Raw genomic sequence first — 13,400 nt, 5'->3', positions numbered from 1 at the left:
TACTACAGGGTAGGCCGCGCTAGACACCATGCCATCTTATGATCTAGTGCACTGTTAGAGCAGATATTAAATTATATACTTCTGATTTGCTTCTGTGTACCAAGTCAGAGATGCTACATTTTGGGTTATATGCCCAAGTAGTCATATTGTATAATAATAAACATTTAACAATATAGCATAATACATAAGAAATATTAAAAAGTATATAACAATAAACTAAAAAAATAATATTAAAATATTAACAACTCTGAAGCTATTTCCAGCTTTACTGCGTCTAGAATTTTTCCATATGAATGTGTAAAAAATGTTTAACGTAATAGTAATATTAATTATTCATTCTTAATATAAAAAAAAAGAAAATGAAAATTCCAATAATTACCTACAATGAAATGTAAATGTCTTAAATGTATTAAGTTGAACTCATTTCATTTACAGTAACAAATTACTAACAATATACTTTTTTTTCAGGTACTGAAGTATGGAACATTAATCAAGATGGTATTGATATATTAATTGATTACAAACACACTGCGGCGGCAAAAGACTTCATATCGAAAACAGAATTTACATACAATATTATGATCGATGATTTAGAAACGGCCATCGATGACACTTATATGGAAGTGAACAATAGCAACTCAAACATGCCCTGGTTGGAGAGAGAAAGTAAGTTGAATTCAAAAAATACAGAGAAAAAAAGTTACAATTACATTAAAATAAACTAAATACAATTTTTTTTTGATATTTTAAAGGTACAATAATGAATTGGAATCGATATCACGACATTGGTGATATACAACAGTTTATGCAGCACATACTAGAAACTTATTCAGATTTAGCAGAAATTGTGCAGATTGGGCTAACAAATCACAAAAGACCATTAGAAGTTTTAAAGTGAGTATATACGTTAGACATTTATTTTTATTAATTTATAATTTAATTAAATTTTTATTTAAAGAATTTCAAATGGTGATCCAAATAATTGGGCAGTTTTCATAGATGCTGGAATGCAAGCCCGAGATTGGTTAAGCCCAGCAGCTGTTACTTATGCCATTTCTAAATTAACTTGGCTTTGGGGCAATTATACAGAACGAAATGCTATGCGTAACATTGATTGGTATTTCTTGCCAATTACAAATCCTGACGGTTATCAGTACTCGAGAATTACAGATCGTCTTTGGACAAAGAATCGACATTTTGATAGACAAACTGGTTGTTATGGTGTTAATTTGGATAGAAATTTTGAGTATCAATGGGCTGGTGCAGGATCTTCAGAAAATCCATGTAAAAATTTATATCGTGGGCCTACAAAATTTTCTGAACCAGAGACTAAAGCAATACGTCAATTTATGTTAAAAATGCGAGATTATTTGGGTGCTTATATATCATTTGGTGCTTACGGACAAGCAATTGCTTATCCCTGGGGTGATGCAGACTATGTTACCAATAATCAAAGAAGTTTACACAAAGTTGCACGCAAAGCAGTTCTAGTAAGTTATATTTATTTAAGAGAATATACAAATTAAATTATTAATTTATTTGTTTATATCTGTTTGTATAGAATTTTCGTAAGCTAAATCAAGCAGAATACCGTATTGGTTCTGGTTATCGTCTTAAACTGTCACACGCTGGTAACTCTGCAGATTGGGTGCAGCATCGCCTCAACCCAAAATTCGTTTATAATGTGTATCTTAAAGATCAAGGACGTTACGGTTATTTAATGCCACCACATTATATTGTAGAATCGGGTGAAGAAGTTTATGAATTTATGAAAACTATTGCTGCAGCTTTAAATTGAATATTTTTACGATCTAAAAGACTAAAAGAATTTATAAATCACTAGACAAACTAATTTATTTAATTTATTTTTTTGAACAAGTAATTAATAAATAATTGAAAAAATTAAATTATTTTATTTTATTAAAATTGGAATATAATTTTGTCACATATATTATATTTGAAAAAGTGAAAAAGAGAAGTGTTGCAAAATACTTTCTTTTTTTTGCAAAAGTGAAAATGTAAATTATGCGAATGAAAGCATACTTTTAGGAAAAAATATATATAATACAAATAATTTGAAAAAACTCTTGTTATAAATAGATTTTATTATCTTAAATCATGTTATAAACTTACAGTATGTTGAATGTGACAATTGTATAACTCTTAAGTAACTTGTGGATCTCAAAAACTGAAAAAAGTAAGAAAGCCTTGGGATGTCTATCTAGATAAGCTGAAGATTATAATTCACTATCTGTTGACACACGATAGTATGTGTGGTAACGTAAAAACCTTAGAGCATTTATCTATATAAGTATAGAATCATATTCTAAATTCGTTTCAATCCACTGATAAAAACAAAAATGACTGCATGAGTAAAACAAATCAAACTCAGATTTATGTTTTCACATTCATAGTTTCTTACTTAGATATAAACTCACTAAACTTGATTCAGTTATATACTTAATATTGTGTCATATGGTTAAAAGCAAAAATGTGTGTTGAATAACTTTAACCTATTCATATTTTTAGTAGCATTCATTTCTAGAGTTGAGAAAAGTGTAATCTTAATAAACACAAATTGAAAACTTAAAAATATACTTATATGATACCTCAAAGCGGGTATATAGAATTTACAGATTACATTAATCTTTAGGTTTTAAACCACATCGATACTTTTAAAGTTAGTGCCGATGCTAAAACAGTCGTGGATGTCAACGAGATCAGTTCAGCGAGCTGTTTCTCATTTTCAAGAGTTAGAAAAAAACATTAAATAATTTATAATTATAAATATATAAATAAGCATAATCGTTTTTAAATCGTTTGTTTAGTACAATATATGCTTTAATTATGATGTAAAATATATTTTTGAGACCCCTTTCGATGCCGATAACAGGTTGTAATGCGTATCAGTCTTCAACGCTTTACATTACCACTAATCAAATTAAGATTTGAATTGGTGTTTGTAATGTAAAATATATTATTAAATGGAATATACACTTATTGACTTTGACGAATATTTTAAATGAAAAAAGTAAAAGAATACTATCAATGCTATCTTCATTTTTGTTTCTGAAGAAAAAAGAAAATCAGGTGGAAATGGATATAATGGATATCAGCTAAAAAAGAATGCAAACCACTTTATTAGTTTCGAAAATCTTAGAGTAACTGCGATTTAAGCAATTTTTATTACTACATCAGTGTTAAAAAGTATAATAGCTTAATAGTGATGGCTTAATATTTGTGTTGATTATATATCAAAGAGTAAAAGTCAATCGTGAATCGTTTATCTAAATCATATTTATCTCCAAAAAATAAACCATCTTTTAATCGTTAATTATAATAGTAATTCTCTTCCACTAAAGTACATACAAGCAATTATTTCTTAGTTATGATTATTCACAAATATTTTTCTATGAACATATTTTATTATTTTACTGAGCTGCTGAATTGTATACTACAATATAGCATCCCATATATTTAAACTTCTACAAGTTTAAGCATAAGGCTATAAGGCAACTCTAACTAACAAGTCTAACTTTGGTTTTGTAAATGAAGTTGAAAAAAAAAATTTCTACAAAATTTTTGAAGATAGAAGGTACTAATTATATGCCCATCAATCAAAATTCAAATGCTTCTAACATAAAAATTTTTATCACAAACATACTTTGGTTTTTATCTTTGAAATCTTATATATATATATTTAAAAAGTAGTAGACAATTTTATCTCGGTACTTCTATTGGAAACATAGATATCAAGTATTGAATAGTGTAAATATTACATTTTCAATGCCATATTGACGTTTACTTTAGCTAGATATAACATATATAACTATTATGCAAAAATTATTTCAAAAAATAATTTTTATCTTTTCTGTCAAATAATTTTAAATAAGAAACTCACTTCACTTTACAAAGTCTGTTTTGTAAACTTAACTATTGGCATTTAACATAAATGTGTTAAATAATTTTGCTAATTCCTAAAATACAAATTCATAAGGTAAATAATATTAAATATTCAAAGAAATTATGTAAGAGAAATTATGAATAAATAATTTTATTAAACTTATATATAAAAAAAATATCTAAACAAACTTAAAAACAAAAATAAGAATATTGGCGTAATCTATTCGAAAATCAAAACCAAACACTCATAACAACTCCACTCCGAATTTGAGATTATGGATTTAATAATAACAAAGTATGAGTATATCAAGCCAAAGAGTGGAGTGCTTCTACAGTCAAGTAGAGAAAAAATTACTAAAGTAAAGGCAGACAACTTTCTCTTTCAAAAATATCGAAAACTTCGAAATTTATTTGATTAAATATTCAAATTAAATCGGCAGCAAAATTTCATGATCAAATTTTACACAAAAGCATAAATACACCATTAGGAATGGATAAAAATTGTGGTAGAAGCGACAGTAGCTTGCTGAGTCATTAAGTATCTGAGTTTAGACCGAATAGTCAATGAATCGTGAACATAAAAATAAATTATTTATTCAAGATAATTAATTTAATCTTAACAATATAAGTATTGAGTGATATAATTAACACAAATATACAATGGAATTAAAAAAATAATTATAATGCCATTATGATTTAATAGAGAACTAATATAAGTCGGCACATGATTGGGAAAAGTAGCTTAAGAAGACGCTTATGGGTCGCTTTTTTGAATGGAAACAAACACTTGACAAAAGTGTTTGACAATATCAGTTAATAAAGCTCAAAATAGATTTATAAAGAAAAGGAAAAGTATGACCGATTTTAATGTATTGTTAATTGATTTAATATTTTAAGCAGTTGCCAAAGTGAAGAACTTTAACAAAAATGATCGGTCATGTTGACTTTTAGATGCAGGTATACACAATATTATATACAATATTATATACCGATTTTTTCCCAATTATGGAGTTGGCATTGCAGATTATGATTTTTAGGTTATTTTGTTGTAGCATCATATTAGATTGACGGTTAGGCAGAAGTGTCTGCAGCATGGATTGCATACCTATTGTTAATCAAAAAATTATTTACTCATTTTTCATTCAATATTATTTAAGACTAATAATAAATTTATAATTTACTAAAATATGAGCAACAATTGCACGTTTATATAAACTTATTTAAATAATAATTATTCAAAATTATTAAGGAAAAATTACAAAATTATAAATATAGAATTCGTCTATCTATAATACATCTTGTAATTTTTTTGCTTATATTAAATAATTATTTTCAAATATTCTCTTCATAATAATTTATATACTATAATTAGTATGTATCTTTTTGATTAATTGTGTGCTTTTTCATAATAATTATTTATAATTAATTAAAGTGTTTTAATAATATAATATTTTCAATTAAATACTACTATTATATAGGTATTGATAATATTGTGTGGAAAAACAAATACAATATAGACAAAAAATAAATATATATTTCTTAGTTCGTCTTCTGAAGGCTAATCTATAGTTTAAATAAATTTATTTTACAACAAATAATATAAATATGAAAAAAAAACTATATGAAGTAAGAAAGAAATGCTAAATAATATAACAATATTGAAAGATACATATAATTTCAAATAAATCACAGAATACATTGAGAATACATGATAATATTTTTCATCATATATCTATAGTATATATGGTATTCTGTTGTTTTTACATTGCTAATTAAATAGCTTAAACATTTTTATATAATTTTACCCATCTCATAAAAAAAATTGGAACAATAAATTAGACCTGAAGAATCTACAAATTTTATCAAATCACATATATGACAACCGTGCTACGCTCAGTAATTACGTCTCTTGATTTATAATCTTCTAATGTAGTATTAATATAACGATGGTTGCTACACACTTAAAAACTTATTTATAATATTAACTTCAACATTGAAAATATTTTAGAAGTTTGCTCCGGTGTTACCCGTATTCATATATGGTATAGCCCGAAACCACATATCTTCTTAGCCTCTCCTTTTCTAAAATGTCTGTCCAATATCACTAGTATAGGAATTAAAGATATTGCTTGTTTCTCCATTTCTGAAATGTCTGTTCGATATCACTAGTATAGGCATTAAAAATATTACTTATTTCATTAAAGCGACTTTGTATGTGTGTATGCACATATATAGATATATGTATATATAAACGGCCTCAATTCCCGCTCCTAAGTGTGCCTAAGTGGTAAGACGAGCTGCTATGTGTACCTTACTTCAACCTTAACTCTGCACAAAAAAAAATTTTTACTTCATTTTTATTATAAAAGTATTTTCTGTAATTTTTTTACTACTGCCGCTAATGTAGTCATTATTTTGATAATGTACGAGTTCGTCTGTATATTCCGACTTTGTATTAGCTCGGTTTGTTCCTACCTGAATTCTTTCAACTTCTCAACGTTTAATAAGGTGTTCATTTTTATTCCAATTTTCATTTACATTTTTTATCACTTAAATTTTAAATTACTTAAATTATCAAGTCTTTTTAAGAAAACATTTTCATAATATTACCACTTCAGAGCCATCCAACTAACTTAAGCAATAACCCACCTCTTTCGTACAGTTATATTCACTAAGAATATCTAAGAAGAATATTTGGTTCCTAATAGACTTAGAAATTTATAAAATTTAATCAGAATAACAAGACTACTAGATATTTTATATGGTTACTTATTTAGTTATATGGTTAAAAATATATTATACGGATTATATACACTATGCAAAACTTCGTTCTTAAATTTGAAGCCTTTATTTTGGTGTTATTATTATATATTATTATTATTATTATATTATTATTATTATTATATATTATATTATATTATATTATACAAAAAAGGTAAATTAGAAAATTACTAGTAATCTACTATATTATATTTGCATTTGAGCAAACAATAATCTGCTCAACGAACCTGGAACATCATAATAATGATAATAGCAATGAACTAGCAAATGATCTAGTTCACGTTCTGGGTCACTATAGAATATATGAATGTACAAACCAAACCTGAAACGTAATTAATTAAAAATGTCGTTGACAGTGCGAGTTATTTATATGATATAGTATGATACTAAATATAAGAATCAAACATTTATTGAAAATGGGGAGTCACAGGTAAAAAGGTAAAACACGAATGAAGACCTGACAAATATAACGCGTTGACAATGCCCCTTCCGTTTGTGTTTTGTATACTTCCAGAGCGAAAAAGATCCAAATCATTTTTTTTTATTACCAGTTTCTTTTAATAACTTAATTTTATTAAGTTTATTTTTACTGAATCATAATAAGGATTAATAACTAATCTCATACAACTCTGTACTAAACAATATTTGTATATTACGTTACTACTTGACGCAGTAACGTTTCTCATTACATTTTAGGAGGCTATTATAAAAATTATATTCCCAGGATAGAGTTCAGAAGATTAATTGTCAATTATAAATACATATGAAATTTATTATAAAAATGCATAAAAATAAAATATCTGTGTTCAGTTAAGGTTATTTATATTAATTAATTATTTATATTGATACTGTATCTACGAGGGCGGTTTGATAAGTCAGTGACTTTTTGAATAAAAAAAATTTTTTTCGGCAAATAAATATTTTATTTTTTTACATAATCCAGTGCTTTTCTAATTTTCTTATTCCCTCCAAATAATAGTTTTTTCAAAGCTCTCAAAATACGTGTTTGTTTCGGTAATGACATCTTCATTTGACTCAAATCTCTTACCGCCCAGCCATTTCTTTAGGTTTGGAAACAGAAAATAGTCGCAGGGGGCTAAATCTGAAGAATATGTTGGTTGGGGTGGCAGTTCGTATTTCAATTCGTGGATTTTGGCCACTAATGCTTAATCAGCACACGAAATTCACTTTTTTCCATTTTCGTAAAAATTCACGAGGTCGTCTACTTTAAAAGGCTATCCAACACCAACTGAACGACGTAACTTGCTCAAAATTAGAAAGTTGACCACTGGTAGATTACAGCTGACGGAAGCACTGTTGCATTTGGAGTAACTGCACGGGAAAACTGCACGGAAGTCAATGACTTATCAAACCGCCCTCGTATTATAAATTGTATGTAATACATAAAAATATAATCAAGTTTCCTTTATATATATAGAAAAATTCAATATGCAATAATGATTTTTTAATGAAGTCAATATCAATCGCATATAATTAAGTAAATAATTGTGCTTAATCACAAATGAAGTAGAATTACTGTAAGGTTTATGCGAAGTCATTGAGTTCATATATGTTTAATAATTAATTTCTGCAAAAGAAAGTAAAAACATATACCATATAATTTTTATTCATGATTAAGCCATTTCAAGTGGTAGAAAGTGCACTTGTGATATTTAGCATTTTATGAATGATTAAAAACATATCTTATACAAAACAAAAAAATTTATCATAATCATTCATTTTGAATAAATAATATAAGAAAGTTTTTCTTTAAAGCAAATTTAAGAAAAAAATAAATAAAAATTAAAATTAATTTGTAGCTAAAAATAAATATCTCATGATTTTGAGATAAATAGTTAAAAATTTATTTAAAATACAAAACCTTTTATATACGAAACATAACTTAAATCAAATAAAATGAAATAAATAAATAAATAAATATATATTTAAATAAATACAACTGAATAAAAAATATATTTGAGATTTGAAAATAATACCCCATGGCAGTGATACAAATGGATTTATTAAAATTTTGTTATTATTATTATATGTATTTATTAGTATAAAAATATCGTATATATATCAACATCCCTATTGTTTTAAATAAATTAAACAATGAAACTTTCCGAACAGTTGTGTAAATTATTTTATTTAACAATTTATTTATATAAAAATTTATTTGAAAATCTTTAACGTTTGCCATAACACAAATATGAATTGCAAATAAAGACGTTTTATGCTAAATAAAAAACTAACTAATCACGTAATTAAGGTATACAATTAAATTGAAATAAAATTATTACGAAAAGTTTTAATACATTTTATGTAGAACGGACTTAACTAGATCAAGTCAATTGGCTTGACTTTTATACGATGTCAGGTATATGTATACATATGTATAAAAAGTGGGTCAGAACATAAAAATTATAATTAGAATATAAATGGCAAAACCTGTACTGCTTTAAAGTTAAAATTAAGTAATTTAATAATGAAGTAAGTAGGTATAAACAAACTGGCTTGTAATAATAAAAAATTATTTGCATACACCCATAACTAATGACGTCAATTTTGATTTTGTCTTAGTCTTATTGGGTTTACCTATTTTAATTTTTTTTTTTTGATTAAATTAAATAAATAAACTATTTAGCAAGTGAGCTTGAGTGTAACAAAGTGTTTTTTCCATCTTATATCATAATAAATAAACAAACTAATAAAAATTAGTAATAAAATCTATTTTTTAATTTGTAAAAAAAGAATTATTTGAGAATTTTCCTTTTTTTATTACTCATGTGATTTTAAATTTAATTATAATTATTAATTGCTATTTCATAAAAAAAATTTAAAAATAAAATGGAAAAAATGGTTTTTCTGAGAACAAAAACATATAAGTTTCATTAATAATTTAAATTATGTTGATTACTTATTGAAAAATATCATAATCCATTCTAATTACAGAAATTAAAAACAATTAATGTTCCATATATAATAATGTGTATTAATAATAATATTTCACTAATAATAATGCGATATTAAAAGAAGAGACCAGTAAATTTGTGCAAGACCCTCTGTGCCTTTTTTGTAGTTTAGTCTCTGATTGTCCGGAACTTGCATTATTAAATTACGAAATAAAAGACGAAATAAACACAGGCTTAAGACAAATATATTTAAAGCAACAAAAATGTGCTTAGATATAAATCCTAGAATATTTGAAGTCTCTGACTCAGATACAACAGTATGAAAGTATAAATGTATAAAGTATTCTGGAAAAATAGTCTTAATAAATAAAGGATGTAGTATGACAAAATTTAGTTACTTATCACTCTCTCTCTCGTTGTCCGTATCTTTTTAACTAATAAAGAGTATATAAACATAATACAAAGTTATTAGTCGTCTACGTGGAGTAGATTTTCAACAAAATTTCCATTATCATATATATTTACTATCTATCTATCAATCAATCTATCTATATATTTATCAATCTATCAATCAATATATCAATCTATCTATATTTTCTGTCTTTTCTATCAACAAATTACGGACAAATTTCAGAAATCAATCATCAAAAATAACTTTAGCAATGTCAGTCCCTATAAAATCTTTCAGTGTTGCCACTCCCAAGTTGATATAAAGTAATTTAAGGATTAATGCTTCCAGCTTAAGGGCATTTTTGCTCTTAAATGTACCATGACTTTAGTCAAATCCGAACAAGTTAAAACAAAATTTCTTGTTTAGATGCACTTTCCGGTTAAAAATTCGAAAAGATATTGACATTTATTCAAAAATTACCTATATTCTACATATAATATTAGAGTTTAACAAAAATATCCATGTGTATATAGTTTATGTGATCTTTGATATATCAGTCAATAAGTTCATAGGATTTTACCACTAAACATAAATCCTTATGATATTAAGAAAATAATAACAACCTCTCACTGATACGTGTTAAGATTTCCTAACAATCTGACTCCATTAAATTTGATTTTAACGTCAATGTTTATCTTACTTAATAAAAATTTTTATATTTAATATAGAATTACAACAAAAATTTTTTTATTTATTTTTAATTAACTAAATTTTTGGTTGACCATAGAGCTGTTACGAGTATTGCCAACAATATCGAGTATCGAAAGTTCTCTAAGTTCTTGATTTAGGTTAGGGCTGCAGGATGACAAATTATATAAATATTTATATTTATAAATATATAAATCAAATTACCGAAAAAGCATTTAATTTTTAATGGATCATTCCCAACGAACTTCAAGGGACTATATACGGTTCATGCAGTCTTTGACATCCCAGTCATCGCATTAACAACAACTTGAAAAACTTACTGAAGTCTATGTTAACATAGGTTAATGACTTTCTTTTATTATATTTAATTTATTTTATTATACATAACTTTTTTTATTTTAATTTTTTTTCATCATATATTTTTTTATACTTATTTTTAATCAACTATTTTTATTTAATGTTATTGTACCCTTCGTACTGTTGTGAATGAATTTTTTAAGATCTGTGGTGCTGTAATGAAGGCAGTGAAAATTTTATATTCCACATTATATGAAAATGAATTAATGAATTAATTATGGTGAAAATTTTATATTCAATATTATATGTAAATAAATTAATGCAGCAATAACAAATGTAGTTGTGTTTCTTAAAGTACCTAAAAAAACTATTTTTAGTTGTCAATAAATTGTTAAAGTCTAAAAATTCCCACTTTGCTTCTTAGTATTTTAATATATATTTTTATTTATAAATTGCAACTAAATTTGCATAAAGACAATAAAATTTTAAATATAGATGGAAAATGTTATTTATATAAAAATTAACTTTAATAAAAATGAAACGGAATATGTGTCATTGCAAAATTTTCATGAGCTTTAAAATTTTAATAAACAAAAAACCTAAAAAAACTCAACTTGAGTGCAGCTTCAAATAAAAGTAAAAAGCGTCGAACAATCATAAATGCAGCTATAATGTGATATATGCAAAATAACGACTCAGAGATATACTGCAATAAATTACGAATGCAATAAACTGCAGAAAAACTTCAAATTTGCCAGTAAATTAACTACTCAACCTCAAATCTGAAACTGAATCTGAATCGGAGAGCGAACAAACTTGCAGGCGTGAAACTGTTACGCTATCTGTTAGTTGTTGATACAGGAGGGTCGGTGTCAGTTTCATTCGCAAAGGTTTTAGTGCGTTTCTCGAAGTAACAGCAAACAAGCAAACAAACCAAAACAAAAAGAGCCACATTGAGTAAACAATCGCACAGTTTTAGTTACTGTATCTGTATCTCAAATATCAACACCACAGCATATACTAACCTCATGTGTGTTCACACCGGCAACTGTAGTAGCGACGGTTACAGTAGACAGCGGTACTAGCAACAACTGTGACTTTAGCAGTGACGCACGACGTAAACGCCGACGACGGCTTGCTTTTAATATAAAAATTGACGACAACTCATTTCCGACGTTTAGTCTGCTTTAAAGTGTCCGCGGCGTACTAAGCAATAGCATAGGCTCGAGTACAGTTTTGGCTGGTTTAGAGCGCACGCACATGCGCTGTTAAAAACTTATTTTTAGTATAAATTTTATAAAAAAATTTTTCGTTCGTTTTGAGTTCAGTACGAATTTTTGCTTAAACTAAAAAAACAGTAATTAAAATTATTTTTTTAATTCAAATCTTAACTATAATAAGAAGTAAACCGGTCCGGTTAAGTGCAATTTGAGTAAGGTTTACAAAAGGAAAAGCCGCGTCCAGATAACAACCCACAACACACCAAAAATTTAACAAAGGAACAAGTTTTGGTTTTAATAAAAACCGTTTCGGTGAAAGAAGGCTAAAATAAAAAGAAAATCCTAAACAAGTTTCATTTTTGCTGTTTTGTGTTAAAAAGTACATATATATATATATATATTTTTATACCTTTCTACCTCAAACTACAACTCTCACCCTTGCCATTAGCGGTCAACATAATTCAGTTATTGCCGTAAATCTCAAATGCAAAATTTCAGTTTAAGTTAAAGATATAAACAGACAGCGTCGTTGCAGTAATTTGCAAAAACTTATCTATCTCAAAGCTGGGATATAAAACAAACCGCAACGGAAATACGAAATAATTAAAGGTTTGTAAATATTTTAGTTTTATTCACTAAAATTCTGATTAAAATTATCAAACAAAATTTTTCTACTTTAATAAAAAAAAAAAGTTAACATGAAACAATTTTTAACACGATTTCAAATTTGACTGATAAAAAGTTGAAAAAATATTTTTTAATAAAATTTTTTTAAAATTAAAATAAACTGTAATATACAAAAAAGAAACTACTTGATAAATTACTATTTATAGAAATTAAAATTTAACAAATTTTAAAAAAATTAAAATAAACTAAAATATGCAAAAAAACTACTTGTTAAGTTACTATGAATGGAAATACAAATTTGCATTAATAAAAACTTAATTTAAAAAAAAACTTTAATATAAAAATGTTATCAAATTGTTTTACGATTCATTAACAAACAAATCGGCACATAATTTTAAAAATAAATTATGTTAAATATTTATTTTTTTGTAATTTTATAAGAACACATGTTATTATAAATACGAAATTAATAATAAAAAAATGTTCGTCAAATTATGTTCAGAAGTACTTATTATGTATTAACATTCGTTTAAAATATTAATTTAATATTTTTTATTT

General features: G+C 25.8%; 1 protein-coding gene across 1 annotated transcript; it reads left to right on the top strand.

The window, feature by feature from the left end:
* Nucleotides 1-384: 384 nt before the first annotated feature.
* LOC119667141 (carboxypeptidase B-like) lies at nucleotides 385-1,798 on the top strand. Its single transcript, XM_038076429.1, has 5 exons — nucleotides 385-391; nucleotides 469-666; nucleotides 753-894; nucleotides 959-1,490; nucleotides 1,562-1,798. Exons 1-5 carry the CDS (start codon nucleotides 385-387, stop codon nucleotides 1,796-1,798), a joined length of 1,116 nt encoding a protein of 371 aa, XP_037932357.1.
* Nucleotides 1,799-13,400: the final 11,602 nt, after the last annotated feature.

Source organism: Teleopsis dalmanni, chromosome 1, assembly GCF_002237135.1.
Source record: "Teleopsis dalmanni isolate 2A chromosome 1, ASM223713v2, whole genome shotgun sequence".
Classification (NCBI taxonomy): Eukaryota; Metazoa; Arthropoda; class Insecta; order Diptera; family Diopsidae; genus Teleopsis; species Teleopsis dalmanni.
The sequence above is the reverse complement of the archived record's forward strand: the minus strand, read 5'-3'. Positions and strand labels throughout refer to the sequence as shown.

Coding starts and splice junctions, on each gene's coding strand:
- LOC119667141 (XM_038076429.1), top strand. Junction 667..752: donor GCCCTGGTTGGAGAGAGAAA/GTAAGTTGAATT, acceptor GATATTTTAAAG/GTACAATAATGAATTGGAAT. Junction 895..958: donor AGACCATTAGAAGTTTTAAA/GTGAGTATATAC, acceptor TTTTATTTAAAG/AATTTCAAATGGTGATCCAA.